This window comes from Dermacentor variabilis, chromosome 6 (genome assembly GCF_050947875.1).
Source record: "Dermacentor variabilis isolate Ectoservices chromosome 6, ASM5094787v1, whole genome shotgun sequence".
NCBI lineage: Eukaryota > Metazoa > Arthropoda > Arachnida > Ixodida > Ixodidae > Dermacentor > Dermacentor variabilis.
The window spans coordinates 39,271,331-39,293,695 of record NC_134573.1 but is presented as its reverse complement, the minus strand read 5'-3'; the positions used below and the strand labels follow the sequence as shown (position 1 = coordinate 39,293,695).

At 47.0% G+C, this 22,365-nt stretch overlaps 1 protein-coding gene across 1 annotated transcript in view; it reads left to right on the top strand.

Annotated features, from left to right (window-relative positions):
* Window positions 1–22,365, top strand: part of LOC142586095 (uncharacterized) — a 154,320-nt gene extending 131,955 nt beyond the window's left edge. The window contains exon 4 of the mRNA XM_075697354.1: window positions 22,041–22,365. Within this exon, the coding sequence (XP_075553469.1) occupies window positions 22,041–22,365 (325 nt within the window). The remainder of the gene's footprint in view (window positions 1–22,040) is intronic.

The window sequence follows — 22,365 nt, the reverse complement described above, 5'->3', positions numbered from 1 at the left end:
TGAGGAGGGAACGGAAGAAACTGGTACATGAGACGCCTACCAATGAGTTAGCGGTAAGAAAGAAAATAGAGGAATTCTGGATCAAGCTACAAAACAGGTATTCTTCTTTAACTCCGGAAGAGGATCTTAGTTTTGAAGACATGAACGAGAATTTTATGGGCATCATTAAGGAGTGTGCAATAGAAGTCGGCGGTAACTCCATTAGACAGCATGCCTTTAAGCTATCGCACGAGACGAAAGATCTGATCAAGAAACGCCAATGTATCAAAGCCTCTAACCCTATAGCTAGAATAGAATTGGCAGCACTTTCCAAGTTAATCAACGAGCGTAAGACAGCTGACATAAGGAATTATAATATGGATAGAATTGAGCATGGTCTCGGGAACGGAGGAAACCTAAAAGCAGCGAAGAAGAAACTAGGAATAGGCAAGAACAAGGTGTATGCGCTAAGAGACAAAGCCGGCAATATCATTACTAATATGGATGAGATAGTTTCAGAGGCTGAGGTGTTCTATAGAGATTTATACAGTACCAGTGGTACCCACAATAGTAATGGAAGAGATAATATTCTAGAGGAATTTGAAATCCCACAAGTAACGCCGGAAGAAGTAAAGAAAGCCTTGGGAGCTATCCAAAGGGGTAAGGCTGGTAGGGAGGATCAGGTAACAGCAGATTTGTGCATGCAGGGTGGCCAGAGAAAACTGGCCACCCTGCATACGCAATATCTCATGAATTCGAGCGTACCGGAATCTTGGAGGAACGCTAACATAATCCTAATCCATAAGAAAGGGGACGCCAAAGACATGAAAAATTATAGACCGATCAGTTTACTGTCCGTTGCCTACAAAGTATTTATTAAGGTAATCGCAAATAGAATAAGGAACTTCTGTCAACCAAAGGACCAGGCAGGGTTCCGTAATGGCTACTCAACAATAGACCACATTCACACTATCACTGAGGTGATAGAGAAATGTGCGGAATATAACCAACCTTTATATATCGCTTTCATTGATTACGAGAAAGCGTATGATTCAGTCGAAACCTCAGGTGTCGAGGAGGCATTACGGAATCAGGGTGTAGACGAGCCGTATGTAAAGATACTGAAAGATATCTATAGCGCCTTCACAGCCACCGTAGTCCTCCATAAAGAAAGCAACAAAATCTCAATAAAGAAAGGCGTCAGGCAGGAAGATACGACCTCTCCAATGCTATTCACAGCGTGCTAACAGGAGGTATTCAGAGACATGGATTGGGAAGAATTGGGGATGAGGGTTAACGGAGAATAGCTTAGTAACTTGCGATTCGCAATTATATTGCCTTGCTTAGTAACTCAGGGGACCAATTGCAATGCATGATCACCGACCTTGAGAGGCAAAGCAGAAGGGTGGGTCTAAAAGTTAATCTGCAAAAAACTAAAGTAATGTTTAGCAGCCTCGGAAGAGAACAGCAGTTTACGATAGGTAGAGAGGCACTGGAAGTGGTTAGGAAATACATCTACTTAAAACAGGTAGTGACCGCGGACCGGCATCATGAGACTGAAATAATCAGAAGAATAAGAATGGGCTGGGGTGCGTTTCGCAGGCATTCGCAGACATTGAACTGCAGGTTGCCATTATCACTCGAGAGAAGAGTGTATAACAGCCGTGTCTTACCAGTACTCACGTACGAGGCAGAAACCTGGAGGCCTACGAAAAGGGTTCTACCCCAATTTAGGACGACGCAACGAGCTACGGAAAGAAGAATGATGGGTGTAACGTTAAAGGATAAGAAAAGAGCAGATTGGGTGAGGGAGCAAACGCTAGTTAATGACATCTTAGTTGAAATAAAAAAAGAGAAATGGGCATGGGCGGGACATGTAATGAGGAGGGAAGATAACCGATGGTCATTACGGGTTACGGACCCGACCGGTTACGGTTACGGACCATTAAGGTTACGGTTCCAAGGAAAGGGAAGCGTATCAGGGGGCGGTGGAAAGTTAGTTGAGCGGATGAGATTAAGAAGTTTGCAGGGGCAATATGGGCACAATCAGCATATGACCGTGGTAGTTGTAGAAGTATGGGATAGATCTTTGCCCTGTAGTGGGCGTCACCAGACTGATGATGATGATGATGCATAAAGATAAAGCGGATATAGCCAGACTGCGAGATCGCGACGTGCTAGCTGGTAATTAGTGTTGCACAGGCTAGGTGACTCTTTGTCGCCATCACGATTCCTATGGGATGTCATTAGCAGGCGCCATCAAAGAATGACCTTACTGCTCGTACGGAAAGAGTCCATGCTCCTGTGTTCAATTTTGACCTATTTAATATTTTACAATATTGCAGGGAACAGCCTACGTACATCACTTCTTAATGTCATTGTTGGCGAAGTTGACGGCTCGTCAGCGGGTGAACCGTCAATCTGCTTTTTGTGTCACCTGAACCTAATCAGTATTTTTATTTTTCTGATGCTTTCGAATAATCGTATGTCTCTAGATTTCGCCATGGAAAAATATTCTATTTATTTATTGACGCTTATGTGCGGCTGTAAAAACTGCTTCATTTCGCCTTTTAGAGGCACCATTCAAACACTGCTTTGTTTTTTCCACCTACAGACCTGTAATTGGGGGCGCGGTCGGCGATGACGTCTTCAGAGGCATCTACTACGATCCGTCTTGTAACGAATGCCTATTCAAATTGCACATCTTGGAGAGTGATTTTGACCTTTTCTACTTGAGTGCTCATCACGTGATGAACGCCAGCACTAAAAGTAAAAGCAACTTTACTGGGTCTTTTTATCTTAAGATATTGAACATGAACCCTCAACGAATCTACGTGGTAAGATAATCTCTTAACCCCTACACAAAATAGACGCTCTTCTTTTACTCCTTGTGTATTGTGAGAGCTCAAACTATTAAATTCCTTAGCACTCTTTCGGAACTTCACGAAATTTTCGGGGACTACCTTTTTGCATATTTCTCGGCCTGGCTCTCCAACCATTTTGCCGCCAGCTTGTGTGGCTCACCAGTGGGTACGCACAAATTACGTACAACTCTATACAGAGAAGTTACAACGTGTACTGGCGAAATAAATCCACATGTGCCCGTTCACACAGCCTACGCCTAAAACTGGAACCGGTAGTGTGGCTCTACGAAAAATATGGGTCAATCCCGGAGAGATTGCTGTCTAAAATTTTGGGCTTTTACGCCTTTACGATACGAAGACGTGTTCCAACCACACATTTAAAGCTGCTTTGCAAACATTCTCAATATCCAGTGGGCCAGTGGCCTTTTTCGTTGCTTTAGGTTTAGCAGAACGCCACATATCACTTGTTTGTTGAATAAAGCCACAGTACTGGTTCCTGTTCTGGCGCGCTTTGTGTGAACGGGGACATGTGGATTTAATTTATTTCGCCGTATTTTGTGAGAATTACGCGTTCTAGCTTCTCTGTATATATTTGTACGCTAACTTTGTGCGTCTTGCTCGTTCCAAGCTTAACTCAGACGCCTATTTTCTTGTCCTACGTGCACTGGAAGGCCTGAAATCATCTGATTTTACAAGATGACAATGGCCAGAAACTCCGCGAACGCCAAATCAACTTGAAGTCGCCAAAGAAGAGCTTCTCTTCAAAAAGAAAGAGAAGAAACACGTAAAATTAGCCAGGCGCAAACGCCGACCGACGTGCTATGCAGTGAAGGCGAATCAAAGTTGATGCTCGCAACCTTGTGATTGCGCAGTTAAAACATTCTTTTCTCGCTTAAAACAAAATTTAATCCTTTAAATCTTTCTACATGGATAGGCAGCAAAGCATAGTATGCGATGCTGACTAAGCCAGATTTTTACTTGGAACGCTGCATTGTGAAAATGAAGCCACAAATTGAGTCAGACCGTATCTTTTTTTTCATTTTTGCGATGACATTAAGCAAATGTTTAGGTTTTATTTCAAACCAGAGTATTTTTATCATCGAGTATACACAGATACCAAGCTCATATTGTTAATATATTTGTCATGGAAATGTTAGTTTCTTTAATAGAAGTTATTAAACAAGGGGCAATTGTTAGCTTTTCCTTACGAATAGAAGTTATGTAAATTAAAACAAAAAATAATAAACGACAATAGTCATGAAAGAGTACCGTCAGGCGACTGTATAAAAGATATTCACAATAACAGGTCAAAGCATTAAATTTGTAGAATTTTTTCTACCTGGCTTAGTTTCACTTGTGTGCGCCACCTTCTAAGCGTCCTCACGGCATTAGAAATTTTTTTTAAAAATAAGATCGCTTAAGCAATTACTTCCCACACTGAGGTAAAACAGTATGATTTTATCCAGCAGAATCGGAGATGGTCAAAAAAACACCGAGTACACTTGAGATGGAATGACCCATATACAGGGCGTCCCAGCTAACTTGGACCACGATTTTAAAAATACCCAAAGCTCTAGAGATTTCGTAGCGACTGAATAGTAGCCGTACCCGTATGTACTTACGACCAGTATTTTTCATCATGAAATATAACTTAATTAATTACTTTTAATTAGTGGACTCTTAAATTATACCTTGAGTCCCAAAATATCAATTACAAAGTTGGAGGGAACCTCACATAACCTCCGAATCAAGCATTTGTTTAGTGCTCAGCTTTGCCTCGTTGGTTTTTCCGAGAAAACACAAAAGCTCGCGAAACATCCAACATACGAAATAGCTACGCGCTCGCGCGCCGCTACTCAAGCGCTCCCAAGCGAATGGCCACGGATACACGGCTTTACTAGCGGCGGCAACTCAATACAGGGCTTCACGCTATGTAATGGTCGCGGTATCAAGAAAACACGCCGCTGACGCATCGATAAGCGTAGCGGAGCCTTGTACGATGCGGCGATAAGAGAATGCGGGCCGTATATCTTTCAATGGTTGCTTGTAAGCGCTTGAATAGCGGCGCGCGAGTGCGCATCTATTTCGTGTTTCGCGTATTTCGCCGGTTTTTGTTTTTTTTTCTTGGAAAAAACAACTAAACAAATAAAATATGCTTGATTCGGAAGTGATTTAGGTGCCCTACACCTTTATAACTGATAGCTTTGCGATTCGATCAAGCAATAATTAAAAATGTTCACTAATCAAAAGCAATTAATTAAGTAATACTTCGAAGTGAATAAAATACTGGCTATAAGCACATACGACTACGGCTACTATGCAGTCGATTTAAAATCGCAGTCCAAGTTAGCTAGGACACCCTGTATATATATATATATATATATATATATATATATATATATATATATATATATATATATATATATATATATACACGTCTACTTATCTTTATCGGGCGACCACGTTTCGCCGCCTAACAAACGTTATCGCACAGCGCGGGACGCGCCGGCATGTATCCGAAGTTTCTGCAAAGTTGTCGATGCTTCTATTCGCTGTCTGTTGTCACTGAACCTCGTGCTATCTGATATCATCGCGTGACGCGAATGGTGTAGAACTTTCTGGAAGACACGTGGGTCCCAGCGATTAGTCTGGAACGTTCAACGACTGCTGTATAAAAACCGACACGCTTGACCCGCTGATCAGATTTTCGACGATCGCCGGCCGTGTTCGCCGCTATCGTGGTGCTATAAGAGCATGTAGCCTGTTTTGTGGGCACAGGTTCGCCCAATAAAACGCTAGTTTCGTCTTTCCCAGTTTGGCTGTTTTCTTTACCGTCACTACCACGTGACATCTGGTGGAGGTGCTTTTCGTTCATGTACCGGACGCCCCCACAAAGGCGTGACCAAAGCCCGAAAACGGAAGACATCACCAACGTCAACAAGAACCAGCGTAGTAGCCGCAGGCTGCAAGGACTGCCCCGGGAGCACGGTGTTTTGCCTGAGACGAGCAGGAAGATTGCCACCAAGTCCACCCCTATGGCAGCCCCAGCATCCCCATTGTGCTGCAGCAGCCCAGGGAGCCTCCGACGTTCCGCGGTTCAACGTTCGAAGGCCCGCAAAGCTGGCTTGAAACATATGAGAGAGTCGCTACATTTAACAGCTGGAACAGTGACAACAAACTGCGACATGTTTTCTTCGCATTGGAAGACGCTGCCAGGATCTGGTTCGAGAACCGAGAAGCCACCTTAACGACCTGGGACCTGTTCCGAAGCGGCTTTCTGGAGAGATTCGCAAGCGTATAGTACGCCGAGAACAAGCCCAAGCGCTATTAGAGACCCGGGTGCACCTACCTAATGAGACAACCGCGATCTTCACGGAGGAAATGAGCTGTCTATTCCGCCACGCCATGCCCGAGGAGAAGAAAGCCCGCCTACTGATGCATGGTGTAAAGGAGGAACTTTCTGCCGGAATGGTACGAAGCCCACCGAAGACCATCGACGAGTTTCTTCGTGAGGCCACCAGCATCGAGAAAACACTCGAAATGCGAAACCGGCAATTCGAACGCCGCGCGGACTCTACAAACTACGCCGGAGTTCAATCACTGGCCACCTACGATCTAAGCAAGACTATCCGAGCGGTCCTACGGGAGGAGCTGCAGAAGTTCTACCCTAGGTCGCAGTCCCAAGTGGATTCAATCGGTGAAATCGTCAAAGAAGAGGTTCAGCGATCTCCGGATTTCCCGAGGTGCAACCACAATCATCGCAGCCCCAGCCAGAAGCGATGACATACGCCGCCATCGCCCGCCGTCAAGGTCTCCCTTCACGACAGCGCCAGGACCCTGTAACTCCGCAATTCCGTCTACCACCGCCGCCGCCGCCGGCACGCCCACCCGTCGCCCAGGGCAGCTACCCAAGGAAGACAGACGTTTGGCGCGCTCCTGACCACCACCCGCTCTGCTACCACTGCGGCCAAGCCGGCCATATGTACCGTCGATGCCCATACCGCGACCTGGCATTGCGAGGGTTCGCCGTCAACGCACCGTGCCCTCGGGAAGGCGAACGCCGTCATGACATCGCCGACTAGCTCACCGCTACTCAATGGAGCCCTCGACGACCGTCCCGTTCGCCGTCACCAGGCCGCTACCTGTCGCGGCAGCGCCGTCTATACAGTGGCCCAGCACGGGGCCGCTCTGCGAGCCCACATCCGGAAAACTAAAAGCAGCAACCGATGGTGGTGCGGTTGCTGTTCGTCGAACTGACGAAGATCCTCCGCCGCCGACGAAAACGCCGAAAATCCTGTTTAGACGACATGTCAACGAAACGCCGCCATCCCGACTTAGTCTGGAAGCAAAGAATACGATGACGAAAGGCGACCTGACGACTTCACGTATCAGTCACAGGCCAACGCGACGCAGCCGTGATCCGATGCGAATACCTAACTGTAACGCAAGGCAAAGAACCACCGACCTCGACGTGCTTCTCGACCGCCACGCAGTCACCGCCTTAGTAGGCACAGGAGCCGATTACTCCGTCATGAGTGGACGCATCGCCGCCCAGTTGAAGAAAGCTAAGACCGCATGGGAAGGCCCTCAAATTCGGACTGCTGGAGGACACCTCATCACGCTGACTGGAATCTGCACGGCAAGAATTACAATTCATGACCGGACTTACCCTGCCACCTTCCTTATTTTCCAACAGTGTTCACGAGACGTCATTCTCGGTATGGACTTCCTGAACCAACACGGTGCAATCATCGACCTGAAATCGAAGTCAATAACGCTGTCGGAAGATAAAGCGGTACCACCTGAGAGCCCTCGTAGTCACCACGCCTTGAGTGTGCTCGAAGATCAAGTGAGCATCCCGCCTCGCTCCAGCATTGTTATTTCGGTCGGCACCGAAACACCCGCTGACGTAGTAGGCGTCATCGAAGGCGACCAACGTCTACTGCTCGACCACGAAATTTACGTCGCAAGAAGGATCGCTCGACTGCACGGAGGAAACACGAAAGTGTTGCTGACAGACTTCAGCCAGGAGTTCAAGCACATCAGCAAGGGCACGACGATCTCATACATCGCGGAAATTCTGGAAACCAGCAATGCGTTTGTCCTCTCGGATCCCGCCGCATCTACCCCGATGACCGTAGTTCCCGAACCAGACTTCGACATAAATCCAATTCTCCCCACGATTAAGCAACAACCGCTCAGAAGTCTACTTCGACGATACAAAGAGTGCTTTTCGACTTCATCAAGGATTCGACAAACACCAGTCTCAAAGCATCGCATAATAACCGAAGAGTGTGCTCAACCACTCCGCCAGAGCCCTTATTGTGTTTCTACGCGAGAACGTGAAGGTATCAGGCACCAAGTCGACGAAATGCTGTGCGACGACATCATCCAGCCATCAAAAAGCCCGTGGGCATCTCCTGTAGTCATGGTGAAGAAAAAGGACGGAACCCTATGTTTCTGCGTCGATTATCGTCGTCTGAACAAGATCACGAAGAAGTCCGTATACCCCCTCCCACGGATAGACGACGCATTGGATCGGCTCTGCAACGCTAAATACTTCTCGTCGATGGAACTCAAGTCTGGCTATTGGCAAATAGAAGTCGACGAAAGAGATCCCGAAAAGACCGCCTTCATCACCCCAGACGGCCTCTACGAGTTCAAGGTTATGCCATTTGGACTGTGCTCGACGCCTCCAACGTTCCAGCGCGTGATGGACACGGTTTTAGCAGGATTGAAGTGGCAGACCTATCTCGTTTACTTGGATGACGTCGTTGTCTTCGCCGAAAATTTTGACGATCACCTTAGGCGGCTTGCAACAGTACTAGAGGCCATCAGGTCATCAGGGCTTACTCTGAAACCGGAAAAGTGCCGCTTCGCTTACGGCGAGCTTCTGTTTCTAGGCCACGTCATCAGCACATCTGGAGTCCGCCCCGACCCGCAGAAGACACCTGCCATCGCAAAGTTCCCGCAGCCCATCGACAAGAAGGCAGTGCGTAGATTCCTTGGCATGTGTGCTTACTACAGGCGATTTGTCAAGGGCTTTTCACGCATCGCGGAGCCGCTAACGCATCTAACCAGATGTGATGTCGAGTTCAAGTGGGCAACGCCGCAGGCCGATGCATTTCAAGAACTCAAACGACGCATGCAGTCGCCACTGGTACTTGCACACTTCGACGAGAACGCCGATACCGAAATCCACACGGACGCCAGAGGCCTAGGCCTCGGTGCCGTCCTAGTCCCGAGGAAAGACGGACTTGAACGGGTGATATCTTACGCTAGCCGCTCGCTGTCAAAAGCGGAAGGGAATTATTCTACGACTGAAAAGGAATGCCTCGCCATCATTTGGGCTACTGCAAAATTCCGCCGTTTCCTATATGGGAGGCCATTCAAAGTGGTCAGCGAACATCACGCGTTGTGTTGGCTAGATATCTTAAGTGACCCTTCAGGACGGCTGGCACGGTGGAGCCTCAGACTACAAGAATACGACATCATTGTAACCTAAAGGTCCGGACCTCATAATTTAATTTCTTTAGGCTACCTTGTCGCCGAAATGTGCGGCCCAGAGAGCCCTACGTGCCTAAGAGATCCGCTGGTTTGTTCGCCCTTTGCGATTCGCACAATATATTATCAATTCTTCCTGGTTCTAACATCTTGTTACCCGAATCTCACGCACGCACGCGGTCGTGAATGTGTCTAGGAACACGATATATTTTCGCTGAAATTGAACAGCACTTAACACTTGTGTGTAAAAATAAAAAATGAAAATTTTTCAGCGCTTACCGGTAGGCCCCGGGCCACGTACCATTCGTTCGTCGCGTCTGCGTGTCTCTTGCCGTTCGAAAGCTAGCACTCCCGGTTATTCAGATTGGTGAGTCCTGTCGCCGTATCGATACCGCTCTGAGCCTCGCGCAAAGGAAACGACATTGAAAGCTCCAAATGGTGTCTCAACCCTTTCTTCAGCTTTGGACAGCGTTTATAACAAAGCTAATGAGAAGGAGGAAATGAAGGGAGGAGGGTAACTAACCCCGTAGTTTTTCTGAGAATGCTCCGGCCCTAAACGCTAGAAAGTTGGGAATTGTATGGCTCCTTCAAGATACAGTGGCGCTTTTTGGATCAGTTTGACATGATTTGGACATATTGCGCTCGTAAACAACTGGCAGAATCTGTTGCCGCCGCGGTCGCAATACAATTCTCGGGATTACAAACGAAAACAAGCAAGAAAGAATAACTGCAGATGTAGACGAAAGGAATGGACGCATACACAATCGTTCTGACATGCTGGAAATCTGTGTGTTAACTTTACAGCTAGGTGCTGTTGCTATATGCTTTTCCTTCTTCTTTGCTTGAATATTGTAAACAAAAATCTTCCCGTCATTTCTCTGTTTCTTTTGTGCGGAAATTTTGCATCCTCAAAGAAAGCCCGTTCTGGCAGCGCGCCTCATAAGTTGCTGCGGATAAGTTCTAGAAGATTTGTAGTGTGAAGGGATGTGTAGTGGCTGCAGTAAAGCTAGGGAAAGGATAAAACACGTTTTATTATAATATGAAGATATATGCCTAGCGGCCGGTTTAGGCGTCTCTGGCCTCCCTAAAGTCCTTGGATTCAACGAGAGCAGGGAGACAGTAAACACGTCCGCAGCAGAGAGTTTTAAGCGCCAATTGGAAGATTGGTGGAAGAAAAGTAGGTAAACGACCATAACGGAGGCGTTCAAAAACAAAGTTCACAATAGGGAATTGGTTGTGGGAATTCACGGTAGGGTTTTTCCTTTTCTCTTTAACTTAGGTAGGACACTAGGCAATATAATAACGAGAGTTTGGTGGTGCAACCCATCGCCCCTTTCCAAAAGTGACGCTCATAGTATCCGTCCAAGAGGAGCCCGGCTTTCATAGGTGGCCTCATACTCATCGTGCCCTTGTAGTAGCGATATGGTGTGTCGCTACAAAGCTAATCACATTAACCTCGACATTAATTGTGGGATGGGGTTCGACAAGATATCTATTTCAATGCGTAGTGCTTGCTACTGTTGTAGTCACATGACCTCCGCTCGTAACATCTCCAGTATAACACGTTTCCCAAGACATCAGCATCGATCAGCCTGAATTTATTTTAAACGGCAAATCAGATACGTGCTTTTTTCTTAAACTTAATTTTGCTTGCCTTGCCCCTGAACTGGCTCCCATCGCAGATACTGCACCAAAAATGTTGCCACTGCATAAGCATGAGTGGGCACGTGAGCAGCGTCGCAGCGGCAATGACTAACAGACCGCCTTTGTTTGCCATCCAGGTGCTGCTTCCACTTGTGGCGCACAGCATCTACAGCATCTGCCATCCTGCCCGTGACAGGGCTTCTTTGCACCAAGTGACTCAGTTCGCCTCCTGTCAATTGCCTCCGTTCGTTCATCAGGCGGTGCCCTCAAGATTTGTGAACAGTCCTTTCCACTCCAGAGCTGCGGCATGGTCATCGACCGCAAGTTCAACGCCAGTATTTAAGCACCGGTATCCGTGGGACCGCTTCAGTGGGCACGTGAGCAGCGTCGCAGCGACAATGACTAACAGACCGCCTTTGTTTGCCATCCAGGTGCTGCTTCCACTTGTGGCGCACAGCGTCTACAGTATCTGCCATCCTGCCCGTGACAGTGCTTCTTTGCACCAAGTGACTCAGTTCGCCTCCTGTCAATTGCCTCCGTTTGTTCATCAGGCGGCGCCCTCAAGATTTGTGAACAGTTCTTTCCACTCCAGAGCTGCGGCATGGTCATCGACCGCAAGTTCAACGCCAGTATTTAAGCACCGGTATCCGTGGGACCGCTTCAGTGGGCACGTGAGCAGCGTCGCAGCGACAATGACTAACAGACCGCCTTTGTTTGCCATCCAGGTGCTGCTTCCACTTGTGGCGCACAGCATCTACAGTATCTGCCATCCTGCCCGTGACAGGGCTTCTTTGCACCAAGTGACTCAGTTCGCCTCCTGTCAATTGCCTCCGTTCGTTCATCAGGCAGTGCCCTCAAGATTTGTGAACAGTCCTTTCCACTCCAGAGCTGCGGCATGGTCATCGACCGCAAGTTCAACGCCAGTATTTAAGCACCGGTATCCGTGGGACCGCTTCAGTGGGCACGTGAGCAGCGTCGCAGCGACAATGACTAACAGACCGCCTTTGTTTGCCATCCAGGTGCTGCTTCCACTTGTGGCGCACAGCGTCTACAGTATCTGCCATCCTGCCCGTGACAGTGCTTCTTTGCACCAAGTGACTCAGTTCGCCTCCTGTCAATTGCCTCCGTTTGTTCATCAGGCGGCGCCCTCAAGATTTGTGAACAGTTCTTTCCACTCCAGAGCTGCGGCATGGTCATCGACCGCAAGTTCAACGCCAGTATTTAAGCACCGGTATCCGTGGGACCGCTTCAGTGGGCACGTGAGCAGCGTCGCAGCGACAATGACTAACAGACCGCCTTTGTTTGCCATCCAGGTGCTGCTTCCACTTGTGGCGCACAGCATCTACAGTATCTGCCATCCTGCCCGTGACAGTGCTTCTTTGCACCATGTGACTCAGTTCGCCTACTGTCAATTGCCTCCGTTCGTTCATCAGGCGGCGCCCTCAAGGTTTGTGAACAGTCCTTTCCACTCCAGAGCTGCGGCATGGTCATCGACCGCAAGTTCAACGCGAGTATTTAAGCACCGGTATCCGTGGGACCGCTTCAGTGGGCACGTGAGCAGCGTCGCAGCGACAATGACTAACAGACCACCTTTGTTTGCCATCCAGGTGCGTAACCACATTCCTTTGAACGCTAAGAAAAGTGACAATCGATGCTTACTGTTGCTCCCGTGCCCACGGGTGTTTTTGAGCGCGTTGACTGAATGCTTCAACAGCTGTCTTCTTTTGCTATTGTCGGGAGATGTGGAAGTAAATCCAGGTCCTTCTCACACGCGTACCAAAATTATCGGTGGTGCTTCGAGCACAGATACCTCGAGCGAGGAAAGCAACAGTGCCACTAATGTCATATTAACACAATTGAAGCAAAACATGGAAATACTTCGTATCTTGAAGGCATTGCAGCCACAGTCAGTCGCGCTTTCAGCAAGTAACGGAGGTATAAAGAAAACCATGGATGAACTACGGAGCGGACAGCAGAGTATTAATTCAGCTCTCGCAAATATGAATTCCAGGCTTACGACAGTTGAACACTCACTTGAAGCAATTGACGGAGTAAAGCAGGACCTCGAATACACTGCTCTTGATATTCGCAAACAAAATCAATTGCTGCAGGCACGAATTATGAATTAGAAGACCAGAGTCGTAGAAATTAATTTTTCATGGTATCGCCGATAAGAATGCCCATGAAACATGGGATGAAACGGAACAAAAACTTCTAAATGTCCTGTCAAAATACGTTGACCCCGAACTCTCGCCGAATGGCATAGATAGGGCTCATCGATTAGGGCGGTATTCTGGATGCCGTCCGGTGATTGTGAAGTTCAACAACTTCAAAACCAGAGAAAGAATTCTGAAGTGTAAAAAAAGACATAAAAGAAGAAGACATTCAAGTGACAGAAGATTACTGGTTTGCCACACGCCAAGCACGCAAAAAACTTATTGGCTTCGCCAAATCACTGCCCGGCTCCCTATCTTTTAAGCTCAAATAAAATAAGTTGGTCGTAAACGACAGATTCTACATGTAAACGATAAAACATTTGAGATTACCGCAGAACGCACCAAGCCGGTGACCCAGCGCACGCCTTCGCCTCTCCCCGCTGCATCTAGCTCTTGTAAATCTGCCTAACAGTTACCGAGTGGCAGTGGCCGTTGTTTAAGCGCAGCTCAAACATTAGTTTTATTTACTAATATCCGAAGTGTCATCAAAAGACGTACTGAGCTCTCCTCTGCCATAAGTGCGTGTTCCGCTAACATCGTCATCCTAACTGAAACTTGGCTGCACGAATACATACGTGATTCTGAGATATTCGATTCATCAAATCAGTTCCACTTCTATCGTTGTGACAGGAAAGATCGGCAAGGTGGTGGCGTACTAATAGCAGTCAGTAAAAAATAGTCATATTCTCTTCACATAACGTCAAGCATCGAAATTATATGGGTATCTCTTCAACTAGGCTACCGCAGAATAATCCTAGGCGCATGCTACCGACCGCCTAATGCCTCTCCTACATTTGTTGCAGAGCTTCACGATACCATTAATGTCATAGTAACGCGTTACCCCTCTTCATCTATCTTTCTATTGGGTGATTTTAACTTTCCGGGCATCAATTGGTCCTCGGTGCAACCGTCCTCCTCTTCGGCGCTATGCAAGGAATTCACGAATTTATGTTCACTGTTCAATCTTACCCAAATTGTTACTCAGCCTACAAGAATTACTGAAGTTACAAGAAGTACACTAGACCTTGTACTAACAACATGCCCAGAACTGTGTTCAGAAATAACTTACATGCCCCAGTTAAGCGACCATTCTTTGCTAAATTTTTCTGTAAACATTCCCATATAAAAATCTGCTAGTCGCACTAAAATAATGCGCATGTATCATCGCGCCGACTTCAACAAAGTTAATAGGGAACTAGGCTCTTTCCTGGCCACCTTTTTCGACAAATTCGACTCGCGATCGGTAAACGCAAACTGGCTCTTATTCAAGAACAAAATCTTAGATCTCACCAGCCGTTTCATACCCACTCGCGTAAAATCTTATCACCTGCATGCGCCATGGTATAACTCGCATCTTAAGCGCTTGTCTAAGCGTAGGAAACGCTTCTTCCGTTCAGCTAAAGAATCACGCACTGAACATCATTGGTCCCGTTAACGGTCTGCAGCTTACACTTACAATTTTGCGGTCAAGAACGCTAAAGCAAATTGCCAGAATAACACTCCACCGGGTATGTTGCTCAATAACCCAAGAAAATTTTGGAGCGTCATTAACCCTTGTGAAACGTCTAGAATAATACTAGCGAATTCAAGTGACGAACCTATATCCGATACTACCTGTGCAAATGTACTGAACGATGTCTTTTCGAGCTTTTTTTCAAATGGTGAAACTACGGATTTCCCCCAACTGGATCATAGCAACTTCCTCCCAATGTGCCCTGTAGTCATCCATCCTGATGGTATAGCTAAAATAATTGACAATCTTAAGATATCTTCCAGTGCTGGTGTCGATTGCATTACTACAAAGTTCCTGAAAAGTACTAAAATGTATTCATCACTTGCCTTAACTAAAATATTTCAGCAGTCATTGGAAAACGGTGAACTACCGGCCGACTGGAAGATAGGTAAGGTGGTTCCTATACATAAATCTGGTAATAAACACTCGCCTTTTAACTTCCGGCCCATATCTATTACCAGCATCCCATGAAAAATCTTAGAGCACATACTCTTTTCACATATTGCCACTTTCCTTGAATCAAACTCGTTTTTTCATCCTTCTCAGCACGCTTTTAGGAAGTCCTATTCATGCAAAACACAGCTACTCTTATTCACGAACAAACTCCACGCAATTTTAGACTGCCGCTCTATCGCCGACTGCATCTTTCTAGATTTCGCGAAGGCATTTGATAAGGTTTCCCATCATCTTTTGTTACTAAAGCTGCGCATGGTATGATTAGACACTAACATTCTAAAATGGCTTGAAGTGTTCCTTACCCATCGTCAGCAATTTGTTCCCGTCAACAATGTTAATTCCACCGTTCACCCTGTTCTTTCCGGTGTGCCCCAAGGCACCGTCTTGCAGCCCCTGCTTTTTCTTATATTTATCAACGACTTACCCAGTAACCTTTCTTCTTCTGTGATTCAGTCTGACCTTAACGCTGTCTCAACATGGTGCAAAACTTGGAATATGACTTTAAATGCTGAAAAGTGCAAACTTATGCGCATCTCTCGTGTTAATAGTGAATTGCCAGTATATGCTCTTAATGGTGTGTTACTTGATCCTGTTACAAGATACAAGTACCTCGGAATTCATATTACGTCTAACGTTAGCTGGCATGCGCACATTGAGCACATCACTAACAAAGCTGATCGCATGCTCGGATATCTGAAACGCAACTTTCACGCAGCCCCAACTAGCATCAAACTTCTACTCTATGCAACACTCGTACGTTCAGAACTGGAATATGCTTCACCAATCTGGGACCCTGGTGTTAGGAGTTTGATCGACCTACTGGAAATGTTACAACACAAGTCAGCGCGGTTCTTTCCGACTTTCGGCGTACATCAAGCGTAACCACTATGAAGACTACCCTAGGCCTAACTTCACTTGCATCACGACGCAAAATTGCACGCCTGTGCCTTTTTCACAAAATATTTCATCATGAGTCTATTGGCTACGAGTTACTTCTTCGCCCTTCATATGTTTCACGCCGCACAGATCACATACATAAGGTAGGCATTTCTACATGCAAAACTAAAACATTCTCGGATTCTCTTATTCCTCGCACGTCATATGACTGGAACCACCTGCCTTTCTCACTTGCAACAATTCCTGACCCTGTATTATTTCGGACTGTTGTTACCGCCTCTATTGAATGATATATTGTGTTGATCACTTATTCTAACTTATCTATGTCTTGGTAATTGTTCTCTGCTGCTGCTTCTATTTTCAGTGTTATGTATTACCCACTCCCCTCTGTAATGCTTTGCCCTGAGGGTAAAATAAATAAAAATAAATAAATAAATATGGCGTCAGTTCAGCTGTGCATATTTAATATAAGAGAAAACTATCGCAATCTGCATGCACGCTGCATGTATGTGTTAAGGTAGCGGCATTTCCCTCATCTTGTAATGCTCGGAGTGTGATCTCGCTCCTGCAATGCAATGTCTAGCAAACTACTCCCTAATTTCCTGCATAGACCCACAATATTTACAATGTATGATGACACATGTCGCAAGCGCCAAAGAATAGCTGCCTAAACTTGCGCGCCAGTCATTCATGCGTAATCTTTTGGCGTATTTATTGTGCCAAATAACAACAAATCTGTCAGTAATTATGAAAATCGTCATTCAACATACCAAGCAAGAAGAACAAAAATGGGCTCGAAGGATTGTTGGAAAAACTGAGAGCGTTTGCTGACCTTCTGCACACCGTCTGCATGAGTGCACAATGGGATTAAGCTATATCGTCGGGTTACCACGCTACATGACGTTATGGAAGTACAACATACTAGGAGTGCTACGGGAGCGGGGAATCTCGCACCATCATTGCTCGGAGCCATTAAGGACAACATCCGGTCTTGCAGCAAAAATGCGTATTTAGCCTCAGTAACACGAATTACACAAGCCCAAAACAAATGAACCTCGTACCTCACAAAACTCATGCTGAAGGGCGCAAAACATGCATCGACATGAAAATAAATATGTCACCAAATCTTCCACAATGACATGAATGACTTCACAGCATAAAATGAATCAATATTCGCATTCAGTCAACTCAGCGAACGAATACTTGCTATCCTTGCTGTTTACTGCACATCGATTCATCTGAGGCACTTTTAGTTAAGTAGGCTTAGGCAAAGTGCTGATTAACAGTCATATTCTTGCGAAATACTCGCGGTAAGTCTTAACATAGTGACTTATATTACGTCTTACATTTTAGGTTAATAGTAATCCAAACTAATCCTGGCGAATCTTTGACTCACCCTGGGGTGTCCAGATGCGGGTTCATCATGACATGCGCGTGCACAATGTCGTGCCGCATATTTATAGACGCTATTATATTTATAGATGCATATTTATAAACAAATTTAGCTGTTTGGCTTAAAGTTACTCTTGTGTAGGACATGTCCTGTATAGGCAGAACGATGACACACCTCTGACAAAAAAAACGAGGAACTTTTATGTTGAATTCTACGAGGCGATTAATGAGCTGTAGTAATTCTTCATCAGTGTGTTAACGTTCCGCGGTGTGAGTCGTTCCGACGATGCCTAGAAGCAGAAAGTGTTCTTCATCTGGTAGTGCTGTGTCTGCTTGTGCGCACGATAAACAGAAGGCGCCGCCGGTGTGCTTTCTTTACTATCGTCGTACCACCGTAATGTCATATTCTTGCAATCGGGGGCTCCATCTCGCTAGTCGTTCAGATGGTTTCTTGAGGTTTGCCAGCCAGTAGTGCGAATGATGATCAGTGATGCGAAAAGCTGGGCTAGTTGGTGACCAATTGTTGTATGTTTTCTTGCGTTTTTCTACTTTGTCCTGGTCAGCGCGCTGCTTTCCCCACATGACATGGTGATTGGTGATCGCTGACTGCTTTGAATGGTTTGCTACACAGGTACGGCCGAAAGTTGTTTAGGACGCAGATCACGGCTGGAAATTCTTTCTCTCTTGCTGAATAGTTGGCTCTGCTTTCTGTTTTTGCTGGAACGTTGCGCGAGCGAAACAGAAGCCAAATGAGAGAGCCTTAAATGCCTGGAGCCCATCCGGATCGACAAATGTTGCTTTCTCGGGGTCAGGCTCGCCCCATCAGTTCGCCAGTATCCACTCTTCAGATCTAGTGAGGAGAAACATTTTGGACACTTTAGCTGATCAAATGCATTGGAGCGGGTATACATTCCGCTTAGTCGCACTGTTTTATTTCCGGTAGTTTCCCCAGCAATCCAATGTGTTGAATTTTTCTTGACAAGCACTACGGAGATGCCCACAAATTTTTGGAAGGCTGAATGGCATCATCTTCGGCCATTTCGCGTACCTGGCTTTTGATAATACCTTTCCTTGGGGAAAACTTCATACGGATGCTGGTATACAGGCCTGATTGTCCTCTTGGTTAGAGTTCTGAGTTTTGTAATGCAAATGCCTCTGTTCAACAGAAGCTTTATGTTGCGATCGACTGCGCCTTCATATGCGTTGAATGCATCATTTCTGACGACACAGCTTCGCCGTCGAGACGCCACGCTTTTATATCGACTTTGGTTGGGCGCTGCCTTTACTAAAGTCTATGCATTCCGCATAGGGATGACCGACAGCCCAACCTGTGACCACTGCGGCCATGAACAATCAATTGGCCATATTTTGTGTGCCTGCCCGCAGTACAGTACACAGAGGGCATGCCTTCGCCACGAACTTGACGAACTGGACGACCAAGCGCTATCCGAAAAAAGAATTCTGCAACATCGAAAGGACCTACCGTCACAGAAGAAGGCCGTGCAAGCGCTATTGCGCTCTTTGCGATCTACCGGCCTGTGTGAACGACTTTAACTGGAACGCCTTTTGTGTGTGTGCCTCCATGTGTGCGTGTTTTTTTTACTTTTATTTTTTTTAACGTTTTCCTCTCTGTCATCTTTCTAACCCCTATCCCCCATCCCCAGTGTAGGGTAGCAAACCGGAGACTCATATCTGGTTAACCTCCCTGCCTTTCCTCTTCATTCTCTCTCTCTCTCTCTGACGAGAACCACTACACTGCTGCCTGGTGGCACCGTTACATAGTCATCGGCGACGCGAAGCGGAGTGACAATGTTCCCCTGATTTTCCGCAGGTTATAGCTTGTTCCGTCGCGAATAATAGGCCTGACTTCTATAAGTTGATAATGCGCCGTCAGCTGTAAGAAAATCTAGTTCAAGTATAACATCTCTCGAACATTTCGGTAGTACCACGAAGTCACTAACGTATGTAAAGCCTCCTATCCCAACTCTTGAGGCGCATGTGCAGAGAGGCATTATAAGATGACCGACTACAGTACGTACCTAAGGTACATTCCACATCGTGATACAGTTCCTTATCTTCTTGGCCAGTTCATAACTTATCACCGAATAATCCACTACGGTATCAAATAACGCATTTAGCACGTATCCGTCAATGATCAAGGAAAAGTCTGAAGCTGCGCACTGCCTGTTGTTGGTACGTAGTTGCTTTGCCTAGCGATAGGCGCACTGTGAGCGATTGACGCACTGTGAACTATAGGCGCACTATAAACTGCGAGTGTCCTGAGCATCTCAGTAGGTTGGCATCACGGACTACGTCGGTGATGCCGTTGGTGGCTCACATTATGGTTCTCGTATTTCTTCCTTCACTCAGTTTCTGAGGACATCAGCGATAGACAGTTGCGGTGGAGCCGTAGGTGACTGTAGCTTGCGTAGTTCTTCCCTGACTATGGATCTTACAAGTTCCCGCAGTGTGTCCAGAATATTCCCACTGCCTGCAGAGAAGACATCTACGGATGCGCAGCGTAGGTCACGTTTATATTGGCCACACGGTTGCTGGAGCGCCATTTCAATCGTTCCTTCCGATCAAAACTCGGCAACTGTGTGTGGCACTTTGGGAAGGAGTCCGGCGAATAGCTGTTGCTTTACCCTGCGCATGAGATAATGCACATTTTTGGTATTGACACAAGTTGGCGTCGGAACACTTGAAAAGGTACATGTTCTCTGTGTGCATGGCCACGCTCTGATTCAAACGCTCATTACGTGAACAAAGAGCAGCAGCTGCCCCTGACCCTCTTGCCACAACCACGGAGAAACCTTGTAGCTTTCATATCTCGTTCGCGCAGCCTTCTAAAGCAAACATTGCGCAGCTTGCATTCTTCGATCGATTTGTTCCACCACGGCCGCTGGCTAAAAAAAAAGAAGAAGCTGCGGCCTGTCAAGTCAGGTGGGCTGCAATGGCAGCGAATGTCTCAGCCGTAGTTGCTGGCACGAACGGCGCTAGCTCTCGGAGACGGGACGCGTAGGTTTCCACGGGCAACGGCATTCAGAGCGCGTTCCTCATACATTTTCTATTCCGATCCCATTAAACAGCCCCCACTGGTGGTGCCGCAGCGGATGACAGCGTTTTGATGCACGCGGCAGACCGCACCTTCTTTGTTTCACAAGCAGCCGTGGTTATACACCTTACCACTCTCAACATAGTCCACCGGTCATCGGCATCTTCGAACTAGTCGCCGTGGAAGGCCTGATGTACGTAGGTGGGGTTACGATAAGTTGTGACGGTGTAACTTGGCAGGTCCTTGGATGGTGTCAGCTGTCTTCTTTGCCGCGAAGAGAAGAGATCCGAATGCTGGTAAATCTCCTCGAAGACAGCAGCTGGCCAGTTGGTGCAGAGGAGTCTGTTCCATGGGTTCCAATTGCCGAAGATCAGGACTGCGCTCTCTTGCATGTGTGGGGCTCGGAATGATACCCCACACCTGCACGAGAAATGTAGCGCCTTTAGCCAGCAAGGATTTATGAAAAAATCGGTTTCTCCCAAAAAGCGAAGCATCGAGTGCAATGTAAAATTAGTAGACAGGTGTACGAAGTAAGGATAGTAGCTTTATTGGCCGTATGCACTCCTAAATCTTCGCTAACTAAATTAACAAACATGGCGTCACGCGCACACAAGCTAACATGAACACATCTTGCTCGACGAACGTGCAAGCCCTGTCAGAATGCTGACATGAAAAAGAGCGGCAGCAGCAACGAGCGAGTTGACCTTCGTGCTGCCTCTCACTTCAACGCTTACTAAGCGGCGAGAATATGGCGCGCCTAGACGCTTAGACTCTGTCCTCATCCCAGATAGCTTTTAAGATAGGGCTGGCGTGGGCACCTGCGGCCGCGCCATACGCAGCAGCCACCGGTGTAGAACGCCACCCCCCTGCATCCTCCTTCCCCCGTTATCTTGCTTGCAATGAAAGACGGCGAGCTTCCTCGCCGCTTTCCCCCCTTGTGCGGGCGACATTGAGCCGACATCGTCGGCTCACCCTCCCACGCTTCCCTCGCGCATATAGCATACGACGCGCGGCGACGATGTTGTCACCCTCGGACTTTATGCGGCACAACACCGCGACCGCAACGGCGCAAATGCTCCTGGAGTGTCCGTGTAATTGTCATCGCAATTATAAAGTGTTTATTAAGGGGCGAAGTTGTGCCCAGATCTCAAGATCATGCAGTCCCTTGCTTCGCGGCGAACGACTTTGTTGCGTGTCAATGTCTTTCAACGCTGCTTGCGGCCTCCCTTAATCAAGTCACAGGTGTTCGTTTCCCATTGGTGGAGCAGTTCCTCGATGAGATCTCGTGCGCGTGCATGGCTGGCAGGCGAACTACAGCTTCGGGTGTCGCGATTGAAGCTGTCGGTGTCTCTGTTGCGACGCTTCTAGTGTCCAAAGCAATATGTGTGGTACTCGAATGTAGGCTATGCCGCTATATTGTATCTGAGAACCCTTGCAAGCGTTGTCTACTTAGCAATATCGTGGCGCGATATCCCTGACACTCACATTAATTTGATTTCTTTTACACTTGTACCTTTCAGGAGACAATGGGCTGGAGTTGGAATTGAAACAAATACTCTCAATTTCACTAGACGTTGTTCGGCCGCAGCTAGCCCTTCCTTGACCTACACCGTTTGCTTCAGATACTGTGCCTCATGCACAAAATATATCAATAAAATACTTCACACCACTCTAGCAACATTTGTCATTCAATCTCTGCATCAATCAAACGTATGCGCACAAATGGAGCTTTCGAGCAACACGCTGTACACGGTGGTTCCAAAGTGGCCCGGCAAGGCCCCCTGTGCTCGAGGCCGGCAGAAGTGGTTCTTTCAGCGGCGCCCCCCTCGTTGGGTGGGAAACTAG